General features: G+C 55.8%; 6 protein-coding genes across 6 annotated transcripts; 4 read left to right on the top strand and 2 right to left on the bottom strand.

Annotated features, from left to right (window-relative positions):
* Positions 1–541: 541 nt before the first annotated feature.
* On the bottom strand, positions 542–1,567 carry W97_08993 (uncharacterized protein; the record flags this gene model as incomplete). Its single annotated transcript, XM_007786858.1, has 1 exon — positions 542–1,567. The coding sequence occupies one exon, from the start codon at positions 1,565–1,567 to the stop codon at positions 542–544; it is 1,026 nt and encodes a 341-aa protein (XP_007785048.1).
* Positions 1,568–5,385: 3,818 nt separating this feature from the next.
* Positions 5,386–6,174, top strand: W97_08992 (uncharacterized protein; the record flags this gene model as incomplete). Its single annotated transcript, XM_007786857.1, has 2 exons — positions 5,386–5,566; positions 5,645–6,174. 2 exons carry the CDS (start codon positions 5,386–5,388, stop codon positions 6,172–6,174), a joined length of 711 nt encoding a protein of 236 aa, XP_007785047.1.
* Positions 6,175–10,414: 4,240 nt separating this feature from the next.
* W97_08991 (uncharacterized protein) lies at positions 10,415–12,402 on the bottom strand (the record flags this gene model as incomplete). Its single annotated transcript, XM_007786856.1, has 5 exons — positions 10,415–10,633; positions 10,687–11,305; positions 11,360–11,419; positions 12,126–12,268; positions 12,346–12,402. The coding sequence occupies 5 exons, from the start codon at positions 12,400–12,402 to the stop codon at positions 10,415–10,417; spliced, it is 1,098 nt and encodes a 365-aa protein (XP_007785046.1).
* Positions 12,403–13,323: 921 nt separating this feature from the next.
* On the top strand, positions 13,324–14,666 carry W97_08990 (guanine nucleotide-binding protein subunit beta; the record flags this gene model as incomplete). Its single annotated transcript, XM_007786855.1, has 5 exons — positions 13,324–13,438; positions 13,534–14,246; positions 14,330–14,419; positions 14,473–14,592; positions 14,649–14,666. The coding sequence occupies 5 exons, from the start codon at positions 13,324–13,326 to the stop codon at positions 14,664–14,666; spliced, it is 1,056 nt and encodes a 351-aa protein (XP_007785045.1).
* Positions 14,667–16,139: 1,473 nt separating this feature from the next.
* W97_08989 (uncharacterized protein) lies at positions 16,140–17,022 on the top strand (the record flags this gene model as incomplete). The annotated part of the gene is made up of 2 exons (XM_007786854.1): positions 16,140–16,715; positions 16,789–17,022. 2 exons carry the CDS (start codon positions 16,140–16,142, stop codon positions 17,020–17,022), a joined length of 810 nt encoding a protein of 269 aa, XP_007785044.1.
* Positions 17,023–17,972: 950 nt separating this feature from the next.
* W97_08988 (uncharacterized protein) lies at positions 17,973–20,168 on the top strand (the record flags this gene model as incomplete). The annotated part of the gene is made up of 1 exon (XM_007786853.1): positions 17,973–20,168. One exon carries the CDS (start codon positions 17,973–17,975, stop codon positions 20,166–20,168), a length of 2,196 nt encoding a protein of 731 aa, XP_007785043.1.
* Positions 20,169–20,171: the final 3 nt, after the last annotated feature.

Raw genomic sequence — 20,171 nt, 5'->3', positions numbered from 1 at the left:
ACCAGCCCTGGAGCTCCCCTCCATCATCGAAGCCAGAGAGAAAGCCGCCACCGCAGCGCACCAAGAAAAAGCAAAGACACCAGAGAGACCATGCACACATCCTCCGTTGCAAGAGACCAAGAAGCAAGAGGTGGAAGGGCCCAACACGACGTGCGTTGCGGCTCCCATGTGCAGCTGTCCGCTGGCCAAACCTTGCTGCAAACAATACCAAACGCAGGATGAGAAGCTCGCATTCCGCATCGATGTCCATATCCACCAACATCCCCACGACTCAGTCGAACGTCCCAGAAACCGCTGGACTGTCAAGATGGCTCCCGCAGGAAGCGTGGCAAACCAGCCACTTTTAGCAACAAACACGAGGCCGCCCAAAATCAAACTCGACGCCGTTAGTATACCATCATCGGAGCACCACAACACCAACCCAAGGAGAGATCCACTCGTATCGTTCGTCGCAGACCACCCAGCCAGGACGAGGACCAAGTCGTTGAGCGCAGCAAATGAACACGAGCAGCAATCCGCAAAGTCCTGGGTCCCTGTTGCATCACTGGCCGTAGAGCATCTGTCGCGGCGACATCATGCTCGACATTCCCAGAGAAGCCACCGAGACCGTAGGGCTCACAGCCGGCATCTTCCCTTTGCGCGACGTTAGCGTAACTGTCGAGTCCCTCCGAGAGAGTGGCATGGATTCTGCTACACTGACATCCGATGGCGAGCATGCGGAGGACTTGTGATCCAGATCCATGACGTCCGCGAGCTGGCGTATTGAAGACATCGGTGGAGACATGTTGCTGACGGAGTGACTCAGATACTCCCGCATCTTGACGCAGTTGCAGTCGCTGTGCCTCAGCATCTGATCCTTGAGGTACAGGACCTCGTCCCTCAGAGACGCTACATAGGCCTGCAGGTGAGCTCGCTGCGCTGTCAGCTCTCGTGCCTGCTGCTCAAGGTTGGATGTCCACTCTTTCTTCTTCTGTCTACACTTGCTTGCCGCAACACGGTTCCTCTCGAGGAACTTCTCTCGTTTCACGAATTCTTCAGGATTCTCTTCGGGGTTGCTAAGCTTGGTTCGCTTCCTGCGACGAGGGCTTGTCGAGTCATCTCCCTCTTGTTTCTGAGTCGACTTTCGCCGTCTACCCGCACCCTGCTGACAGCTCGCCTGAATGTTCTCCTCTGTCTCCATTACCTCGTCTTCCTCCTCACCGTCAAATGTCTCTGGCTTCTCCGATGGGCTGGACTCGCCCGACTCTGGAGAGCGTTCGTCTGGTGGTGTTATCTGCCCGTGCTTCTGCCGAGCGTACACTGATGGAGGGATGGCCAAATGCGGCAACGGTTTCGCAATCTGCTGCCAAGCCACGCTTTTGGTGACGTTGGGCAAATTGAGGTAGCCGTCGTTCCAAGCGATTGATTGCTGGTACATGGGTGGATCAAATCGCATTGCGCGGGAAGTGGGCGAGAAGCCGTAGGCGACGTCGGTCCCAGCATCTAGCGCCGAGTCTGGTCGGCCGTCCCAGAGGCATGCGTTGTCCAGCTGTAGGAACGCAGTTGTCGAGTCCTGACCATGGTCCATATCGATCAAGTCGTGCATCCGCAACGGACCTTGGCAAGGGCTTGGACTGCAGGGATCTAGCCGGTAGCGTGAGCTGGGAACATGAGTCAGCATTGTGTCGGCCGTCTCTGCGCATTGCTGGCTCAAAGGAGTGAGAATGAGAACGGCGGGACAAATTGGGCGACGAGGACTTCAAGTAGATCACAAGGGCTTGCCTTTGTACACGCTTCTGACTTTCTTCGATCTTCGATCTCAAAGATTTCTCCACTTGCAAACAGGGATCACGCTGACGCTCCAGGCGGACTCGTGGCGCGCGGCTCTTGGCTCCGAGTGTCGATGTTGAGAGAGTTGTTTTGCGGTCGGAGCAGAACCGTGGGTTGTAGAACGGGCTGTGTTGAGGAAAGGTAAGTCCAAGTGACCGAGGTGCAAGACGTTGAGCAGCTTCAGGTCCGTCAGTTCGCAGAGGCGATTTTGTCACAATTGTCGATGTTGCAGGGGTAGGAGATGGCACCGGCGGAACGGCGAGGGGAAGTGCAGAAGCTAGGACTTCGACTCGCATGCAGTTGTGGTCTTCGATGTTCGCGACCAGGCCTTCTGATTGGCTGCAGACCGCACGGCCGCTCCAAACTCTCCGCAAGCTTTCGCACCGCCACGGGTGATCCCAGGAAGAACGGCTGAGCTCGTTCCTGTCGTTGTCACCGCGTGGCGACAAATCGACGCTGTACCGCTCCGTCTGCGACACCTTGGGCCAGGCAGTCCGGCAGATAGTGAGTCTGTCGAGCGCGCAGTGGAGCGGCGCGCAACTGGATCCAAGCGGCAGGTGAGGCAGGTGATGTGAACGGGTCGACTCTGGGGCCCGGCAGAGAATATGTACCAAAGGAACAAGAACTGCGGCAGGCAGAGCAGGCAGAGCAGGCTCGGAGTGTTGTGCGAGTGTTGGGCCGGCCAATTGGGTTGACGGCGCTGCTTCAACGAGACTGAGGTGATTGACAACAGTGAAAACAAATGTGCAGTCTGCCTGCTACGTGCTCGGAGAAAGGTCCTCGAAGTTCTCTCTGACGCTTAGTTTTAAGATAGTCGACGGCGCTTGGCACGACAGGGCTGCTTCGAGAAAATGGCATATTTCGAGAGAATGCACTTTACCATCCATGACGTGACAGATGGCCCCACCAGGAGCTGGCACGCCCCACCGGCCGCATCCGAGAGCCAATCATGCGCGGCACGCTAAGCCCCTGCTGCCCCGGCCTGCAGTGTACCCGAGTGTCACGAGCTTTGCACCAGGGCCGTTGTGTGCGGCGCTTGCTCCCGCCGCCGGTGGTAGCCCCGGCGCCGCTCGGGTGGCAGAATAGAACGTCGCCACCGAGAAGCCGACGACAGCGTCCGTCCTACTCCCGACAGCGATGCGCGCCAGATTCGACGGCCAGGCAGGATCTCACGTGCGATTGTGAAACGCTATCACCGGCAGTAATTCTACGAAATGCACCTCGTCTGTGCTGAGGTAGGTAGCTACCGGAGCAGGCTCCCAGTGGAGCTCTCTCCTCCTCCGCGGCGGACCCTCAACCTTCCACTCGTCTCAACTTCGACGCCATGGCCAAAGGTTACCAGCCTCACCGTCTCTGCGAGTGTGACTGGCCCGCGCCCTCTATCCGGTGCTTGCTGCGCTACCGTCGCGTTCTCCACACTGCTTTCTTGCCCGCCCTTTCCACGCTCATCCGTCGTCTCCTGCATATCCGATGCAAGCAGTTGACAATGTCCCGAGTACGTGACTGCTATCACAACGGCGGCTGGCCCATGTGTCAAAGTTCAACTCCCTGGGCGGAACGACTCGGGGTCTGTGATGGATGGTCGCTGGCTGACGGGCAAGGTTTACTTCGCCGTCAGAAAACACCCAAGAAGCGATCGAGGCAGTGCTAAGCTTCAATATTCAAGATTGTGCTTACTTTTGGACTCTGCTTTGTCTGCTCTAGTACTCAGTGATGAACCTTCGCGCATCTGCGGTCATTAGTGCCACGCTCGAGAACCATCTCCGTCGCACGCAACCCTCAAGTTCACTTGGCGTATCTAAGGGCGGGGCAATTCTCTGCCCCATCAGAACAGGATCGCCGCGAAGCTTTCAGTATGAAGCTACTGCAAAGCATAAATATTTCCGAGTAAGCTTAGGTCGCCAAGATAAACTCTGTGGCTCTTCTGGCCACCCCCTCCCCTCACCAACGGTAACTGTAGATTCCATCACCCCTCGCGGAACGTTCACAGACAGCCTCTTAGTACTCCAAGAAAGACCCATTGCGATCTTCGTGCAGCAAAGTGTGCTCCGTCGCACGCATGTGGCTGTCTTCGAACCCTGAACGACACTCCGCCGTCTGTCCGCTTGATTGTGGCGGGAGGCTGCATATAAGCTGCGAACACGTATGGCAACGTCCAAGTACAGTCTGCCACTGCCGCATTCGATCAGCCTCGTGAGCATTGCCCGCGCACATGTCGGCGAAGTCTGAAGTCTAAAGCCTCAGCATGCTGCTTCATGGCTTCCTACTTAGGTGATCCGGAACGCTCACATTGTGATCTCGCGCGGTACTGATACACCAACAGCTGGAAGCGCTTCAGCCATCCCATGCATATCCTTGCTCAGCTAGGATATGCGTCACCAATCTGACAGCGAAATCCTCCTGTTGTGGGGTCAACTCATCCATGGTACGTTTGCAGTATCGCGTCTTTTTCTTACCCTGGGTCTGCCATCCAACTGTCAAAACTCTCAGGCGGCTCTCAGCCTGGTAGTCGTTGACCACCTGCAGGCTCGGCGTTTCGTACCGTAGGTGCTGTATGGCCTGGGCCCCCCGGACATCACGACCCACAACGAGCAGGACCTGATAGGGTACTGGAAGGTAGGTGCTGTCGCTAGCTGCTAGTCCCAGCGCACCTGGTCCCCCTGGTACAGTGTGAGGCTGCTTCTTTCCAGGGCGGCAGGGCGGCAGGGGCGGTGGTGTGATCAGTCTGCGAGGCTCGCTGGCTAACCAGATAAGATGGTGGTTCCGCCTTTCTCGCACACTGATCTGAGCCGTGCAATCATTTCCACGAAAGAGGTGCGATGTCTCCTTGCTGCTTTAGAACGTGGCACGGAGGTAGGACGTCGGACCGAGCAGCCAAACACCCAAGCGATGGATCACTCTATGGCCAGGCCGTCCTGGAGACGCGTGAACGCAGATTGGAACTGGCAATTTTGGAGAGAGATCTCCCACATGCAGGGCTCTAAATTCCCTGCTCCTTAGCTTGAAGACCCCACATTGTTTAGCCAGGGACTGGCCTCAGATCATATGCTGAGCAATATCTCCGCAACATCCCGTGCCAATTGTCGTGGTACGTGTCCCGCCTGCTCGGGAGGAGGCTGCGTAGTGGGGGCACCTCAGGCTTCATCCGACAAGCGGGCTGACGCATGCGGTACATGGGACTCGCAAAGTCTCCGACTGCATCGCTGTTGATCAAGCTACTTCGGGAGCACAGCAGCTACATCAACCGCGGGACCTTGGACGCCTTGGACGTTGCCGAGACACCCACCCCTGGGCGGTAGAGGTCCGTGCCCGTGCCCGTGCCCGTGCCCGCCATGCGCACAACCTTGGAAGGGCCGCCCCCGCTGTGCCAGGTCCAGGATTCGCTTAACCCCGCAAGGCCAAGCGCCGGCTATTAGCGAGGGCCCTGCCGGCGGATCGGCGCCGGCGCTGGGCAGGTCGACACGACTCCGAGTCCGCTCTCGGTGCAGCTCTCCAGGGCTGCCATCGACGTGCATCACTGTCAAGCCTTGCCGTTTATTCCCAGGGCCACTTCATACTCCATCGAGCGTGCCATCCATGTCCGCAGCCGTTGCAGCGGCTGTGCTTGCCACAGAGCTGCAATGTACCTGTGTAGAGACCTTTGCCTGCCCTGTCTGTGGCATCGCGTTCCCACGACGGCAGGATCAAGAAGCCCAGCAAAGAGTCGCTGAGCTAGAGGCCCAGATTGGGATACTGACCGGCAAGGCCACCGCTGCTGGTACGTCAAGGTATCCATTGAGCGCCGGGCATTGAGCCTTACTCTCTCGTCAATGCCACTGCTGATCACCTTCGCCAGCGGACAAGATTGCCGACTACGAGGACCGCTTCCTCCAGCAGGTCAAATCGTCCAGAGACAACCTCCCCAGCGCCGGCCAACCCTCTGAAGACACAGATAGGCCTTCGCTTGAGGCCGGCAATGCTCGGCCTTGTGTAACCCGCACTACGAGCAAATCGCGCTTCTCCTTCCTCTCGCGTAAGGCAGCCTCTGCAGTTACTGTGCCCACTCTTGGCAACCCAGATCCTGATGTTTTCCCAACACGAAATTCCGATCCACACGCGCTCATGGTGGCACTCGCGAACGAGCGGCATCTGCGCGAGCAGGCCGAGGCGAAAGTCACGCAGATGTCGGTGGAGATCGAGGACCTAAGCGTGAACCTGTTCCAGCAAGCGAACGAGATGGTGGCCGAGGAGCGGAAGGCGCGGGCGAAGCTGGAAGAGAGGATCGAGGTGCTTGAGGAGCGAGATCGGGAGCGAACGAAGCGGCTCGACAGGCTGGAAGAAGCGCTGACGCGGATTGGGAGGGTCAGAGGCTTGCTTGGATCATGAAGAGAGGCTTCTGTGCGAGCCGTAGTTGATGTTCGTCTTCGCAGAAGCATGGTTGCAAGGTTAAGCCGGAAGGATCGCCCGTCGGAGAAAAAATCTACCCTAGCTATGGCGTGTTGGACCTTGACGCGTCAGGGGATCCACATGCTGGGGAAGGGAGCTTCACGGGTCAGGCCGGGACCAGAGTAGGGCTGAATTAGCTGGAGCTGTCAGTTACGCTCAAAGCATGTCGGTACGAGGAACGTCGTGGCCCCATGCGCTGCTTCCGTGTTGTTCCAGGCTATCACATCGACCCCTTTGCAACGGTCAACGTGCAGAGGCAGAAAGCAGCACCCTGGGACGGATATTGAACCATCCTACGTGGGATTCCCGTCACCTGGCGCTTCACATGCAGCTCGACGGTAGTGTCACCGACTCCGATAGAAAGGACCTGTACCCACCCGCTTGCCGGCTCGCCGGAGATATCTTCCCCAGGCCAAAGCCTCCGATTGTCAACCAGCAGTGGGGCATGGGTGAATCCCGTTTCGTCATGCCTTCGTGCGGTATGGGGCTCAGCACAACGGTTCCCGCAACCTCAGAATTCATATCGACCGAAGATGTGTGCTGAGGAAGGGGAGACGAACTTTGGCATTAGCGCTCGAGCCGGATTGTGCGAACGTTGCATGATTTAGTGGTTAGATCCTGTTGGCAGCTTTACTGCCACAAAGAATCCTATCGTTCAGCCATCTCCACCCTAAGATGGGATGTTCCCGCATTCTTTACACTCTGGAAAGCCGTGCACATGTAAGAACTTGTATATTGGGGCGGCATTGTTCGCATCTGCAACTGATACTCTGGTCCCAGTACGAAAGCCAACTGCTAAGGAGTTTCCGCTCTGATCCGTGGGAAGCTTGATGACCACCGCCCTCGACAAGAGCCAGTCCAATGTGAAGTCCATCGCCGATGCCACTTTTCACGTTGCCAGCCTCAACAGCTCTGCTATCGAGGCATGAAATAGACGACCGAGTTTAGGCCTATTGCATGCCATGGCTGAGTTTAGTCACAATGTTCATATTCTAGATGAACCTAATCGCCGCGTTTATGCTCTATCATGGTTGAGTTTCGTAGCTTCCCAATATGAGATCTCCATGCTGGTACCCGTAGTCACCAGCAGATCTACTTCCGCAGACGGTCCGCCTTCTATCGTATCGGCAGTTACAATCACCGCTATGAGCAGAGCGAAATAGCTACCTAACTGGGTAACTAATTTCCATCGCGAACGGCGCTCGAAGCCTCGATACTCAATAGTCGGAGTATACTCCGTGCTCCGTCGTGGGAGCGGTTTCATTACTTACCCTTGTCAATTGAGCTGCATCACAAACACTCTTGGCGCCGATAAGGGCAGAAACCTACTAGAGGCCGGGAATAATACTCGTGGAATCGTTGTAAGCGCTAAATAGTATGTACCATGGCATGATTGCAGGTGGCTGGCCTTTCTGAACAGACTCCCAAGCATATGCGTCTTGGAGCATGCCTCCTCTCGTCGAAGGAACTCTGCCATTTTTACATGACAGTTCTACAAAGTTCTAGTCGTCAACTAGACTATTGCTGCTTCTCGAGCGGGCTCATGCTGTTCGACCGCAAAAAGCCTACGGCGGAGCAGGTAAGATCAAACGCAGTGACTTTCCTCCAGAGACTGTGCAGCCACAGAAGCCGACTTCGAATGGAAGAACCAAGTTCTCAAAAGCATTCTTCTCAGCGTGTCTCTCTCCTCGCTGACACCCAAGTCCCGCCCTATTCTTACCATACGCGTCTGCCTTCCCGAGCAGATTTTGACTAAAGTCTCTACGACCTTCTGCTCGAAAGTCGGCCCTATGTTCAGGATGTGTCTGTCCCGGTTGTCGGTTGGCTACTGTCTGCACTCTGCCTTCGAAATGCGGAAGCTTTTCAAGAAAGCATGCTCAGGCTCATAGGTGGAAGAGACAAGGCGTTTGTACGCTTCATTCGTCCAGAGCTTGCGGCTGGTAAGACAGTATTCTCGAAGAATCCGGACGTGCAATATACGCGAGTGCGCAGTGTTAACCATCCAGTCACAGGCTTTGGTCTTGTCGTTGACTACGATGATGAATTTGAGGAACCAGTATCTAAGCCGCGCAAGGCACGCAACATCAGGGTATCGAGCGGACAGACGCCGGTCGTCTTAACGAATTCATCAAGCGCGGTGACATCTACTGTCATCCAGCTTTAGGCTCAGCAGAGCGAAGAGCGATGCAGACGCATCCGTAAGGCTTGGTTAAGTACTTGAAACAGGCGTACATATCAGAGCAAATACAAGCACGATGCACCTCACTCCACTCTTTCCCGTGTACCAGACTGACCGACCGGCCACAGATTCATTGACAGTGAAAAGCGATTCAGAACTTGCCACAAACCGGTCCTACCCGGACGCCGAACAGCTACTTCACTACGACGTGAAAGACAGCATCGCCACACTCAACCGTAGCCGAGGCGGACAGCGTGTAGCCACTCATTACAATGGCTCTTTAAGTCCTCGTCATACAGAATAACAGCCCTTTAACCGAGAACTACGGACAGGAATTCTTGATATATCCTCTACTTGCTTCGAACACCATACCGCCTCAGCGCCACCATCCTTATACACGCCGTTCAACAGTCTTCAACCAACGTCATCGTAAACACCTAATGCACGAGTAGTAACAATACCTGTCCCTCCGCCTTGCACTCCCTTCGCACCGCACAAGAATGTTTCATTCCTATCACAATCTATTCACAGGCCTGCACAACACGAATGACTACGTTTCCACCGAGCACGGCTTCCCGCGGCTACCCTCTGTCGTAGGAACAGTCTGGTCTATACATTAGCTCCCTCCGCAATTCTCTACATTCCACTTCCATCGGACCCGCTGGTCCGCCTGTCAGGACGGTGCAGAGTGGATGTACCTGCCTCTTTCCGCTCGCCATCGTGCACTAGTCAATTTTGATAAGCGAAAAGACTGCGAGCAACGTGTCCGGTCAAAGCATTGGAGTAAAGCCGTAACCTAATGCAAGCAATCCACAGGATATAATGCTATATATGAGCTGCTGTCTGCGGCATTGATGCACACGCGAATCTATTGCTCCACTTCCGGCAATACATCCGTATCGTTTGACAAGAGCAAAGGCAGGGCTACAATAACTGATTACATCACGATCGCGCTGGATTTCGGACCAAACGTAGCATCAGACTACTGCAGCAAGGAGAGCCAGCAGATTCATGAAGATGAGACGCATCCCACCGCGCGTCTTTATCTCGCTGGTCTCCCGACTGCTCCACCAGCCATCCCGCTAAATGAATTGAGTAAACGAACCATGAACGTTGTGCACATCCGCTCCGTCTCCGCGTGGTCCACTATCAACCCAACTAAGGCATCACGGCAGCATTCCAGCCAATCAGCCATGCTGTTCTCCGGAAGTATCCACCGCTTCCCCTCCGTACGGCCCTTAGCCCCCTACGCCCAGCTCGGTCGAGCTCTGAGACTCCTGATGTACAGCGTCGGTGACGAACAGGGAGGCGGGGAGCACTTGCTGTGTCTTCTCGGCTCGTGGGACGTTACGTCGCGGGTGATGGGGCGGAAGGACTGTCATCAGTGGTTGATGCTCAATAATGGTCTCGAAGGCGGGGACTATGAAGCCGGTTGGAAGCATCCGCCAGGGATGTGGGCCGTGGTGATGGTTGTGAGCCTCTGGGTGTTGTTGAGGGGGCTAGGGTGGGGCTGGAGTGGTGGTGTTTCCAGCGGGTGAGGAGTTCATGGTGCGAGTCTGGTATCGTCTATGCAAGTGGACTTCTCAGCCGGGACCTGAGGGTTTGATGGGGTCTGTATGGGAGTCGTTGGTGGCGATGAGGGCCGTGTGTGATCTATGGGGTGGTGTCGTTGGTCCGTAGATGGGATACACTCAGACCCCTTGTCTGAAGTTAACGACGAATTGCTGGAACGGACTTGAAGGACAGATTCTTAAGTTAATAGGTATCAAGGGAGGTATACAGACTAAGCTCGGTTCCACAGATCTAAGCTGATGAAAGGAAAGTGTCCGTCATAATCACAACCACGCAGCAGCACTGGCTCAAGAATGGGAGAATCAAACAATGAACTTGTGAGGGAGCAGTGGTGGATCCAGGAATATCGAGGTCAAGGAGGTATCCTGCCTGTAGTTTATGCAAGCAGCAAGATCTCCCTGGCTCCTGGAGGCCTAGCCTTCTCCTAGTCTAACATCTTTGGCATGTGCCACTCGGTCCGCGTCTCATCTCAACCTCCAAAGAAGTATACAGCGTACTCAGCCGCGCTCTCTCCGCGTCGCTGCCGAAGATCATGTCAACAGCGCTCTCACACAGCTTCCTCACATCGTCATGACCGAGCCCAAAGTGCTCAGCCGCAACGCGGTACTCCTCCGACAGCTCGCTACAGAAAACGCCCACATCGTCCGTCTACCAAGAGCGTCAGCTCTCATATCTGCTAGGCGACAAAGCAGCAAACTTACCCCCAGCGCAATCGGCACGCCCAAGTCCCTCCACCATCCAAAGTGGTGCTCCGGATATCCACCGCCACCAACAAGCATATTAGCACGCACGTTACAGCTCAAACACAGCTCCAAGCCCAACTTCCTCCTGACGATCTCCCTCGCGATCGCAGAGTCTCTGTCCACGTGAATGACATGACCCAACCTGTCCGGCTGCCATCCCAGCAGCGTCCACAGCTCCTCCTCCGTTGCCGACGCCGGCGCCTCAGCGAAGTGCACCGTGATCTTCAGCCCCTCTCTATTCGCGCGGCGGAACGCGGGCGTGAGTGCCGATACATCGCCGACACTGGGATCACCGCACAGGTCGATGCCCACGACGCCATGTGGGCGGTAAGCGAGTGCGAGGTCGACGATCTCGTGGGCTTCGGCGGGGGTGTGGCGGCGGTCGATGGAAAGGATGAGGTTTGCGTGGAGAGTGTTGGTGGGATTGGCGTTGTGCTGAGCGATGCAGGAGAGGATGGTGCGGATGTAGGTGGATTTTGTGATGCCGGCGTCGGGGATGGCGCGGGGGGTTGTGCGGAGTTCGAGATAGACGACGTTGTCGGACTGGAAGTCAGCGAGGACGGCGGCGGTTGTGTATCTGAGGTTTTAGTCAGGAGCTGTGGCTTTTGATTGTGGATAAGGGGTTGCGTACTCTATGCTTGATACATCGTTACATAATTTGTAAATGTAGGAGGAGAAAAGGGGGAAGAAGCTGGGGAGGTCAGCTCGGTTCGAGTCCGAGAAGCTTGATAAGTGGCCGTAGTAGATTGAAACGATAGAGGCACACCTCAACACACTACCATGGAGCGCAGACCACACGAATGGGGGACGCAAAGATCCGGGTTAATCCATGGCGAAGGAATTTCACAGAAAAACAGATAGCATCAAGTTCCACGCCACAATCAATAAACGTACAGAAGGATTGATGACGGTTCGACTCAGAAGTGCAAAAACGCTCCTCACAGCCGTTCTAATCAATTATGCTAGATCAAGCCGCAGGAGCCTCAGTGAATGGTGGTGGGTGATAGAGCATTGTACAAGCTTCTCAATCTCACGATGTAGCTAGCTATCGACTTTCATGAAATACTGAGAGCATGTAGAAGATAAAGAGAAGAGCGAACGCTAATTTAGAGAGAACCGATAATAAATACTACGCAGCGCAGGTAGGAAGCTCACGGTGAAACCAAGCATCTGAGGGTCGGTAATATTCGCCAATTTGAGCATTATCACAGCAGCGTTTTACAAGTCTGTCTGCTGCCGACCTCTACGGAGGAGCGATGTATAGAAAGCACTCGCCTCACCGTTGAATGGCTAAGAACGCAGATTTACCATATAAAGGGAGGGGCAACGGACAGCGAACGCGCTGCACTCGGGGCCGTGGAAGATGTTGAATACATGGCAGGAAGCGCAAGACTTACGTGGTGAGGTTGTAGTCTACTTTCCCCGGAGGTATCGCTAGGAGGGGATCCTCCAAGTCGAAGTCCGGGTCAATACTCTTCTTCTGCAGCCAGACATCGTGTAGACACTTCCGGCTTATGCTGCCGCTCAAGTGGGCGTGTAGCTGTCAGTGGGATTCGCGTCAGAACGCAAGCCGCAAGACATGGAATCAGCAGATACCACCACAGTGGTCCCGCGTACCTCGATCTTCGGGAGTCTCTTAGCGAACTGAAGATTGACACTTCCATCCTCCATCATACTGTCCGTTCTGTCGTGTCTCAGACATAGGCCACGGAACACAAATCGATATAGTCACCGCTAAAGCATAAGATATATTCCGGCTGTTGAGTCAGGAGTGGTCCCTTGCCAAAGCGGGACTTACAAAGGTGTTGATGCGAGTCTGGTATCGAATGTGAGTTGTTCGGTGTTTTCTGCTTTCACGGCAATTGCGGTATTACTGAAGACTGGGGCTTCTCCACTACGGCGCTCTCTGCGGCTGTTGTGGAGATGCACAACGTGAGTAACAGCACTGGAGTCCGACATGGAGCGATCCCTTGGCGAGGCTGTAATTTACTGCATGGAGCGCCCCTGCATCGCGCTAAGCCCGAATGGAGCCAGAATCCCAAGGCCAGAGGGCCCCAAGGCCGGGAGCACAACAACGAACGATTCCCCCCGGGCCCCCCGTAGTCTCACAAACTGAAGAAGCAGCCGCGTCCGACTTCATCCTCATCCGACGTCCTCCATCTCGTCTGACGCCCCATCTCTGAGCTCCTTCGTTCTCCACCATCGCCTGCCTGCTCTGCGTCGGCCAGTCACCCTGGCTAATTTCGAACCCCAGCAGTGGAAATAAGGTTCCTCGGCTACGCTTTACCCCCAGCGGCTGGAGGCAGGAGCTAGAACGACGAGGTCGTTCCTTGTGGACCTTCACCCTCCAACGCTGCAGCAACCTCACACTGCCGCTCGCTGACTTCTCCATCATCTGTGGAGTCCACTTGGCGCAGATTGGCGCATCGCCTGCGACTGCTCTTCAGCTCCTGCGACTGAGTTCTGCGTCGAGCACTTCACCTCGTCCACCGGTCGCTCGTCCCTCACCAGCCTCGCCCCTTGATTGTCACTGCGGCCGCCATCACTCGCGTTCGCGCCCTTCGCCCAGTTCCATCGACATAATCGCGAGCGAAGATGGCCGACATGAATGCTGAATCGATTCAGCAGAAGATACAGATCGCGAGGCGCGATGCGGAGGCATTGAAGGATCGAATAAAACGCAAGAAGGATGAATTGGCAGACACCACTCGTAAGGCCCACCCTGATAACCCTCAAACATGTGATGAGCACCTCTGTCCGTTGCAGAGATGAAGAGTCTATCGACACTAACAAGCCTTGCCATAGTTCGCGACGTCGCCCGGCAACGTGTAGAGCAGCTACCTAGGCTGAATATGAAGACGAAGCGGACACTGAAGGGTCATCTCGCGAAGATCTACGCTATGCACTGGTCCACTGATCGCCGACATCTTGTCTCCGCCTCGCAGGATGGAAAGCTTATTGTTTGGGATGCGTACACAACCAACAAGGTCCATGCCATACCGCTTCGGTCTTCGTGGGTTATGACTTGCGCTTATTCACCAAGCGGCAACTATGTCGCTTGTGGAGGTTTAGACAATATTTGCTCCATCTACAACCTTTCGGCGCGAGAAGGTCCGACACGAGTTGCGCGAGAACTCTCGGGTCATTCGGGATATCTCAGCTGCTGTCGTTTTATCAGCGACCGAAGGATCCTCACGTCATCGGGCGACATGACTTGCGTGCTCTGGGATCTCGAATCGGGCGCCAAGATTCATGAGTTCGCCGACCACCTAGGGGATGTAATGAGTCTGAGCATCAACCCCTTGGACAACAATCAGTTCGTCTCTGGTGCTTGCGACGCCTTTGCGAAGCTGTGGGACATAAGACAACAGAAGTGCGTGCAGACGTTCGCTGCGCACGACAGCGACATAAACGCCATTCAATTTTTCCCGAATGGCAATGCTTTTGGTACCGGATCCGATGACGCATCGTGCCGGCTGTTCGATATCCGCGCGGATAGGGAGCTCCAGAGCTATACGGTATGACCGCTTTTGCCTCACAGCCCTCAAAGCATCGCATATGCAAACCGGTAACGCAAGCAAGCTGACACGTGGCACTGCAGATCGGCGAACCCGTCTGTGGTATTACCTCGGTTGCATTCTCTGTTTCAGGACGGTTGCTCTTCGCTGGCTACGATGACTTTGAGTGCAAGGTAAGAGAGCATTTCGCCGATCTTAAGGTGCCTTTATACCTAATGATTTCCAGGTCTGGGATACTCTGAGAGGTGAACGTGTTGGCACGTTGCAGGGTCACGATAACCGCGTCAGTTGTCTGGGCGTAAGCAATGATGCAATGAGCTTGTGCACTGGGTCATGGGACTCCATGGTATGTTTGCTATGTCGTGCAACCCCTTTCATGTATCGCTGCCTAACATTCTTCAGCTCCGCATTTGGGCTTAAATGCACACAACAAACCCCACCAAATCCCTCATTCCTCCACAGATCCATTATGGGATCATACTCGGCGGCCAGCAAATCCACATCCCCCGCATCATCCGCTTGCATTGCGTGCCTTCCAGAGACGGTGTTACGGAATTCCTTTTCATGGTGCGATATCCCGCTGCAGCACTTCGGCACTACAGCCAGGCCTCGTGTAGAGAGCTTCGATGTCAGCGGTTGCGACTTCGCGGCTGAGAAGCTCGCTCGCCACGCCTGGTCCTGCCCACACAAGGCGCCCACTGTGTTACATTATCTCAGAGTTTTGGGTGGGCTTGTTCTGAGTACATGCGTTTCGGTTTCCTTGCACAGTTTTTCCTCGCTTTGACTTAGTGCTGTCGGCGATCTAAAAACTGCCCTTTCCTCTGGCGTGGATCTCTATATGCATGTACCATTTCCTCCGAGGCGGCCTCTCAGTCTTCACCGCCTTGGATCTAGCAAACACTAGCAGTTACCGTATGATTCTTCGCCCTAATGCCGCTTTCATGGCTATTTTTTAATGCATTCGGCTCTAACCAAATTCCGCATGCTTCATCGTTTAATGCCAGCCTAAAAAGCCCTGGCTTGTCCGTTGCAGGCACTTTAAAGAGCCGACTATGCGCCGGGAAGGAAGGTTTGTGTGCGTGGTAATTGATTCCCTACAGAGCTTGACTTGCTGGCCGTTGGGTTTCACGCTATAAGACAGTCTGAATTCACGTGAAGCGTATCAGCCTTGACCCAAACACCAGGCAGCAGGAATACAACACTGCGTCTTGATGCACTAGTCCTGACGGACGCGAGACCTTTATCTAGCTGAAAGCAGTATATGCCTTGGCCATGTATCCATCTCTTGAGGTGCCCTGTGCCTGGATATCGAAGCTTGCATCGACACCTGTCACCATACGTGGTACATCTCCGTAAACCCATGACGTGATGGATTGTACCGACCATGCTCCACAGTTGCCTGAAGAACACTCCTACAGCTTCAGGACCAGGGTGCTCGATATGCTTATCACCACTCAAAACAATGCTACTGGAACACTGGATTTTGCGGGTGCTCATAATGCAGTACGGGCATATCAGGTCCACATCCTCAGATGGAAACCCCCGTTCAGCCGCATGATCGGTTCATGGATCTTTGGCGCTAGACGAGAGTCACAAAATCTTTGGTACAGATGGCTCGCAGCCCTGAGGTAGATCCACGCTACTGCAAGGGACTGTGGGATCACCCCGAGGCCTGACTCGCGGGGACATTTTCCGCTTCACCACGCACCTCTTGTGGCCTCTCCGTTTTGATGACTGTATTGCCATAACTTCTTCCCGTGCAAAACATTCACCTTACAAGCCCGCTAAGGCGGCCCCCTTCAGCACATTGTAACACGCACGCATCCGTACATTATCCCGCCCACTATCCGCGCCCCCGCCAACAACATCATCTTCTCTCCCTCGACCTCCACGATGTCAGCCGCCCAACAAGAATTCGACGCCCTCTTCTCCGAGAAGTCGGCCTCCCGCGCCCACCCCGAAGACTCAGCCTCCCCCTCGCCCTCGCCCTCACCCGAGCCCGAACACTTCTACGAAAACGACGACCTCGACGCCGAACCCTTACCCAACGACACCCGCTCGCGCGACTTCGTGCCCCGCCTACGCTCTGGGGCGAACACGGGGCCCAAGGGCGTGATAGCGGATGCGCAGGCGTTTGAGGCGGCGAGACGGGCGGGGCGGTATACTGCTCCACCTGCACGGGCGCAGAAGACGGCGGAGTTTGATGGGGCGGGATGGGAGGAGGAGGGGCTGTTGGGGAGTGAAGAAGAGGACGAGGAGGGGAGCGGAGACTTCATGGAACGGTGGAGGCAGCAGCGGCTGAGGGAGTTGCAGCGGCCTGGGCAGGGAGGGTCAAGATCGAGGTCGAGGGAGGGGAAGAGGAGGACGGTGTTTGGGAGTCTGGTGGAGGTGGATGGGGAGGGGTATTTGGAGGCTGTGGAGGGGAGTGGGGCGGGGACTGTGGTGGTGGTGTTCATTTGTGATGATATGGTAGGATACACTACGTTTTGGTGGCAGTGTCACACGGGAAGTTGGGCGCAGCAGCTGACCCGTAGCGTTACAGTCCGAGATCAGCGAGATGGTGGAGGATTGTGTGAGGGTGCTCGCGAGGAAGCATCCGACCACGCGCTTCGTCAAGCTGGACTTTGAGGAGGCGGAAATGGAGGGCGCGGGCGTGCCTGCTGTGCTTGCGTACAGAGGAGGAGAGAAATTCGCTGGATTGGTCCCGGTTGTGGACGAAATTCCAGACGATGCTGAACTGAACGCTACCTCTTTGGAGGCAGCGCTGAAAAGGTGAGCACGAGACCAAGCTGTCGCACATACAACTAATCAGTTGTTTCAGATACCAAATACTCTTCTGAGCTCGGTCAAACCCCTGACTCTCCGCAGCACGGCAAAGCGTGGACCAAGGCCCTCAAGCCATACAATGCTCAAAGTCACCAGACTTGTGTTGAAACAACGCGCTTATAGGGAGGCCCCCCGAGTGTCTCTGAACGCAGTTCAGGTAGGCCCATTCCACGCAATGTCATTGTTTCACTTAAACAGTCCGCGCTCCATCTCCAGCATCGCAGTGTGTATGCCGGTGCAAATTATCCACAATCTCGGTCCCGGACGGCCCTTATCCTTGGCTCAGACTTGTGCATCTCGCAAGACGTTGGTGGCATCCGAAGCCGAAGGCTCATATAAGGCTTCGATTTGACACAAGAAACACAGGGGCTCTGTGCACATAATATCTGATTTGGCAGCTCGATTTTCTAAAAGACTAAAACCACGACAGTAATCACTTGACTGTGGACTGTTGATGCGCAAGGGCAGTGCAGCCGTGGAATACAAAGGTACTAGCCGCTAACATGACAGTAGAGAATGGTGTTTTAGCTGCCTAGGTAAGAGTGCTCCAGTGGGGCTGTTTGATGTCACTCTGGCAGGTCCGTGCTTTCCAGGCGGAGGTCAACATTAGGATCTTGGAATATCCTGAAACCTCCAGATGCTCTTGCTGCAATACCATAGCACCACAATTTATATGCTGAGATTGCACCTTTATGCTCGTTCGAAGACGATCCTGTGTTTGTGACCGTCCCTAACCTACTTCGCCAAGATCACCAACATCGCGCCTGCTCGTCGTCCGAGCAAGAGCTCGCATGTGACACTGTAAACCGCAGCTGCCTACTGCACCCACAAACACCACCACACCCTCCACATCAATCCGTAGCATCACCTTCACGCTTCGCCAGGCACCAATTCAGCGCCATGGCCACCCAGCCCTCAGAGCCAAAAGAACGCAAAACCTCTCTGACGGACTTACCCTTCGACGTCCTCGCCCTCGTATTCCCCTACCTAGACGCAAGAAGCTTCCTCGCACTGTGCGCAACATGTAGAGGCTTCCAGCAGAATATCCGCCTGGACGCTGCATACTGGAGACACACGACGAGAACGAACTTCCGCGTACCGAATCGACCGGCGGTCGAGAGCGACGGAGAGCGATGGCAGCGGCTTTACAAGCGCATTCTCACGCAGAGCCGTGTGTTCACCTGGGGCAGCAACGGCCACCTATGCTTAGGCCATGACGACGACGATCGTGGGACCGCAGCAGGTGCAAATCCTGTCGGTCGTCGGCCAGCTGCACGCCGTAGGCTGGGGTTCTCAGTGTCAACGTGGCCGGTAGAAGTTACGAGCTGTAGGGACATGGGGGTCATTGCTGATCTGCAATGTGGTGGATGGTCGACCACTATACTCAATTCGAAAGGCACCCTGTTCACGTTTGGAACCATCGACGGCATGAGCCCAACTCGCCAGAACCCTGTGCTGCCTCCCACCGTCCTGGAATTTCCCCCAGGATACCCGAAGGCAGGGGAGCGCGATGAGCCGGCGACTGCTATACGCCAGTTCTCTTCAGGCCGCTCACATATCCTTGGGCTTTCAGACAGCGGCCGGATATGGTCGTGGTACGACAAGACTCAACCTGCGCTTCAAGTCAAGACTCTACACGTCGACTTCACCGAAAACTCGACGTCTGGGTCATCACGCTCGAACGTCCGCAAGGTTGTTGCCGGATGGAACACGAGCTCAGCCTACGTCAACGGGACTGGAGTAGTAGTCTGGGACCCCGTTCGACGAGGCCGAGACCAACAAGCGCAGGAACTTGACACCATGCTCGTGATCGAGACGGCCGTCGTGCCAAACACCTTCTATCAACGGCCCAAAGGGCTCTCACGAGAGCCCGATCACCAAACAAGATTGATCGGAGAAGCAGTCGGGGAAGTCACCAACTACATTATCCTCGAGAGCTTCGTAGTCTTTGTGACAGACATCGGGAAGGTCTTCGCAGCCAAGATGCACTTCCACAATGGCAGCGGCCTCATCCGGCTCCCCGTCGAGCTCCGCGACCTCCACGTAACCTCCCCCACTGACCCAACCCCCTCCGCAACCGACATCCAAGGCGCCTTCCGCTCCTTCGCCGTCTTTAAGCGCGACGGCTCCGTCCTCCTCGCCGACCACGACTGTCTTGATGACCTTTACCCAGCCCCTGGCGCCCTCTCTCCCCCGACCCTTGCCGAACGCATCAAGCGCCACCCCGCGCTCCAAAACACGGGCGTCACCACCCTCGCCTTCGGCGACCACCACTTCCACGCCCTTCACGCCGACGGTCACATCACCTCGTACGGCACAGAGCCGCAGTCCTCCGGCGCGCTGGGGCTGGGCGGCGACGGCGACCCTGAGGGCCGCCTGCGCGGGATCAGATATGTGGGCCGTATGCGCGATGGGCAGCTCCTACCCCAGGCGTATGAGACGGGCCGCAGGGTGTGGTTTGAGCCGGAGAAGAGGCAGTGGATTCGCTTCATGGCGTCCGGTGGGCGTGATCCGGATGAGGCGAAGGAAAGGCTGAGGTTGACGGTTAATGATCCGGTTGTGCAGGGGGAGGTTAGTGAGTGGTTTGAGCAGGAGGGGAGGGACTGGGATAGGCGGCCTGGGATTCTTGAGGGCGGGGAGGGGGAGGAGGATGACGGGCTAGGGGCTTACTTTGTGCTGAATGTCGCCGCCGCGGGCTGGCACAGCGGCGCGCTGGTTCTCGTCAACGAGGGACTCGCAGGCAGAGTCCGCAAGTCATGCATCGTGCCGGATCCGACCACCGCCGTGGACGAAGAAGCAGAATCTTCATCTTCATCCTCACAGCCCCAGGGCCCCATCGCCAGTGCGTTATCCTGGCTCACCAACTCCGCCCGCTGGTTCCTAGGCTTACCAACTCGTACAGATGAAGCTACAAATCCTCCACCGGAGCAGCAGCCGCTGCCGTTTACGGACCCCCAGATGCATGGCGCGAGTCCCGGGAGGGGGTTGCGGTATGTGTGGGCGGATGACGCGTTTCCGAGACTCAGGCTCAAGGATGGGAGGGAGATGCCGGGGGAGGTTGGATTCAGTGAGTGGAGGCTTGGGAGGCCGGGGTAGGGT

The sequence above is a fragment of the Coniosporium apollinis genome (assembly GCF_000281105.1).
Source record: "Coniosporium apollinis CBS 100218 chromosome Unknown supercont1.72, whole genome shotgun sequence".
Lineage (NCBI taxonomy): Eukaryota > Fungi > Ascomycota > Dothideomycetes > Coniosporium > Coniosporium apollinis.
This window is presented reverse-complemented; position numbering and strand designations above follow the sequence as displayed.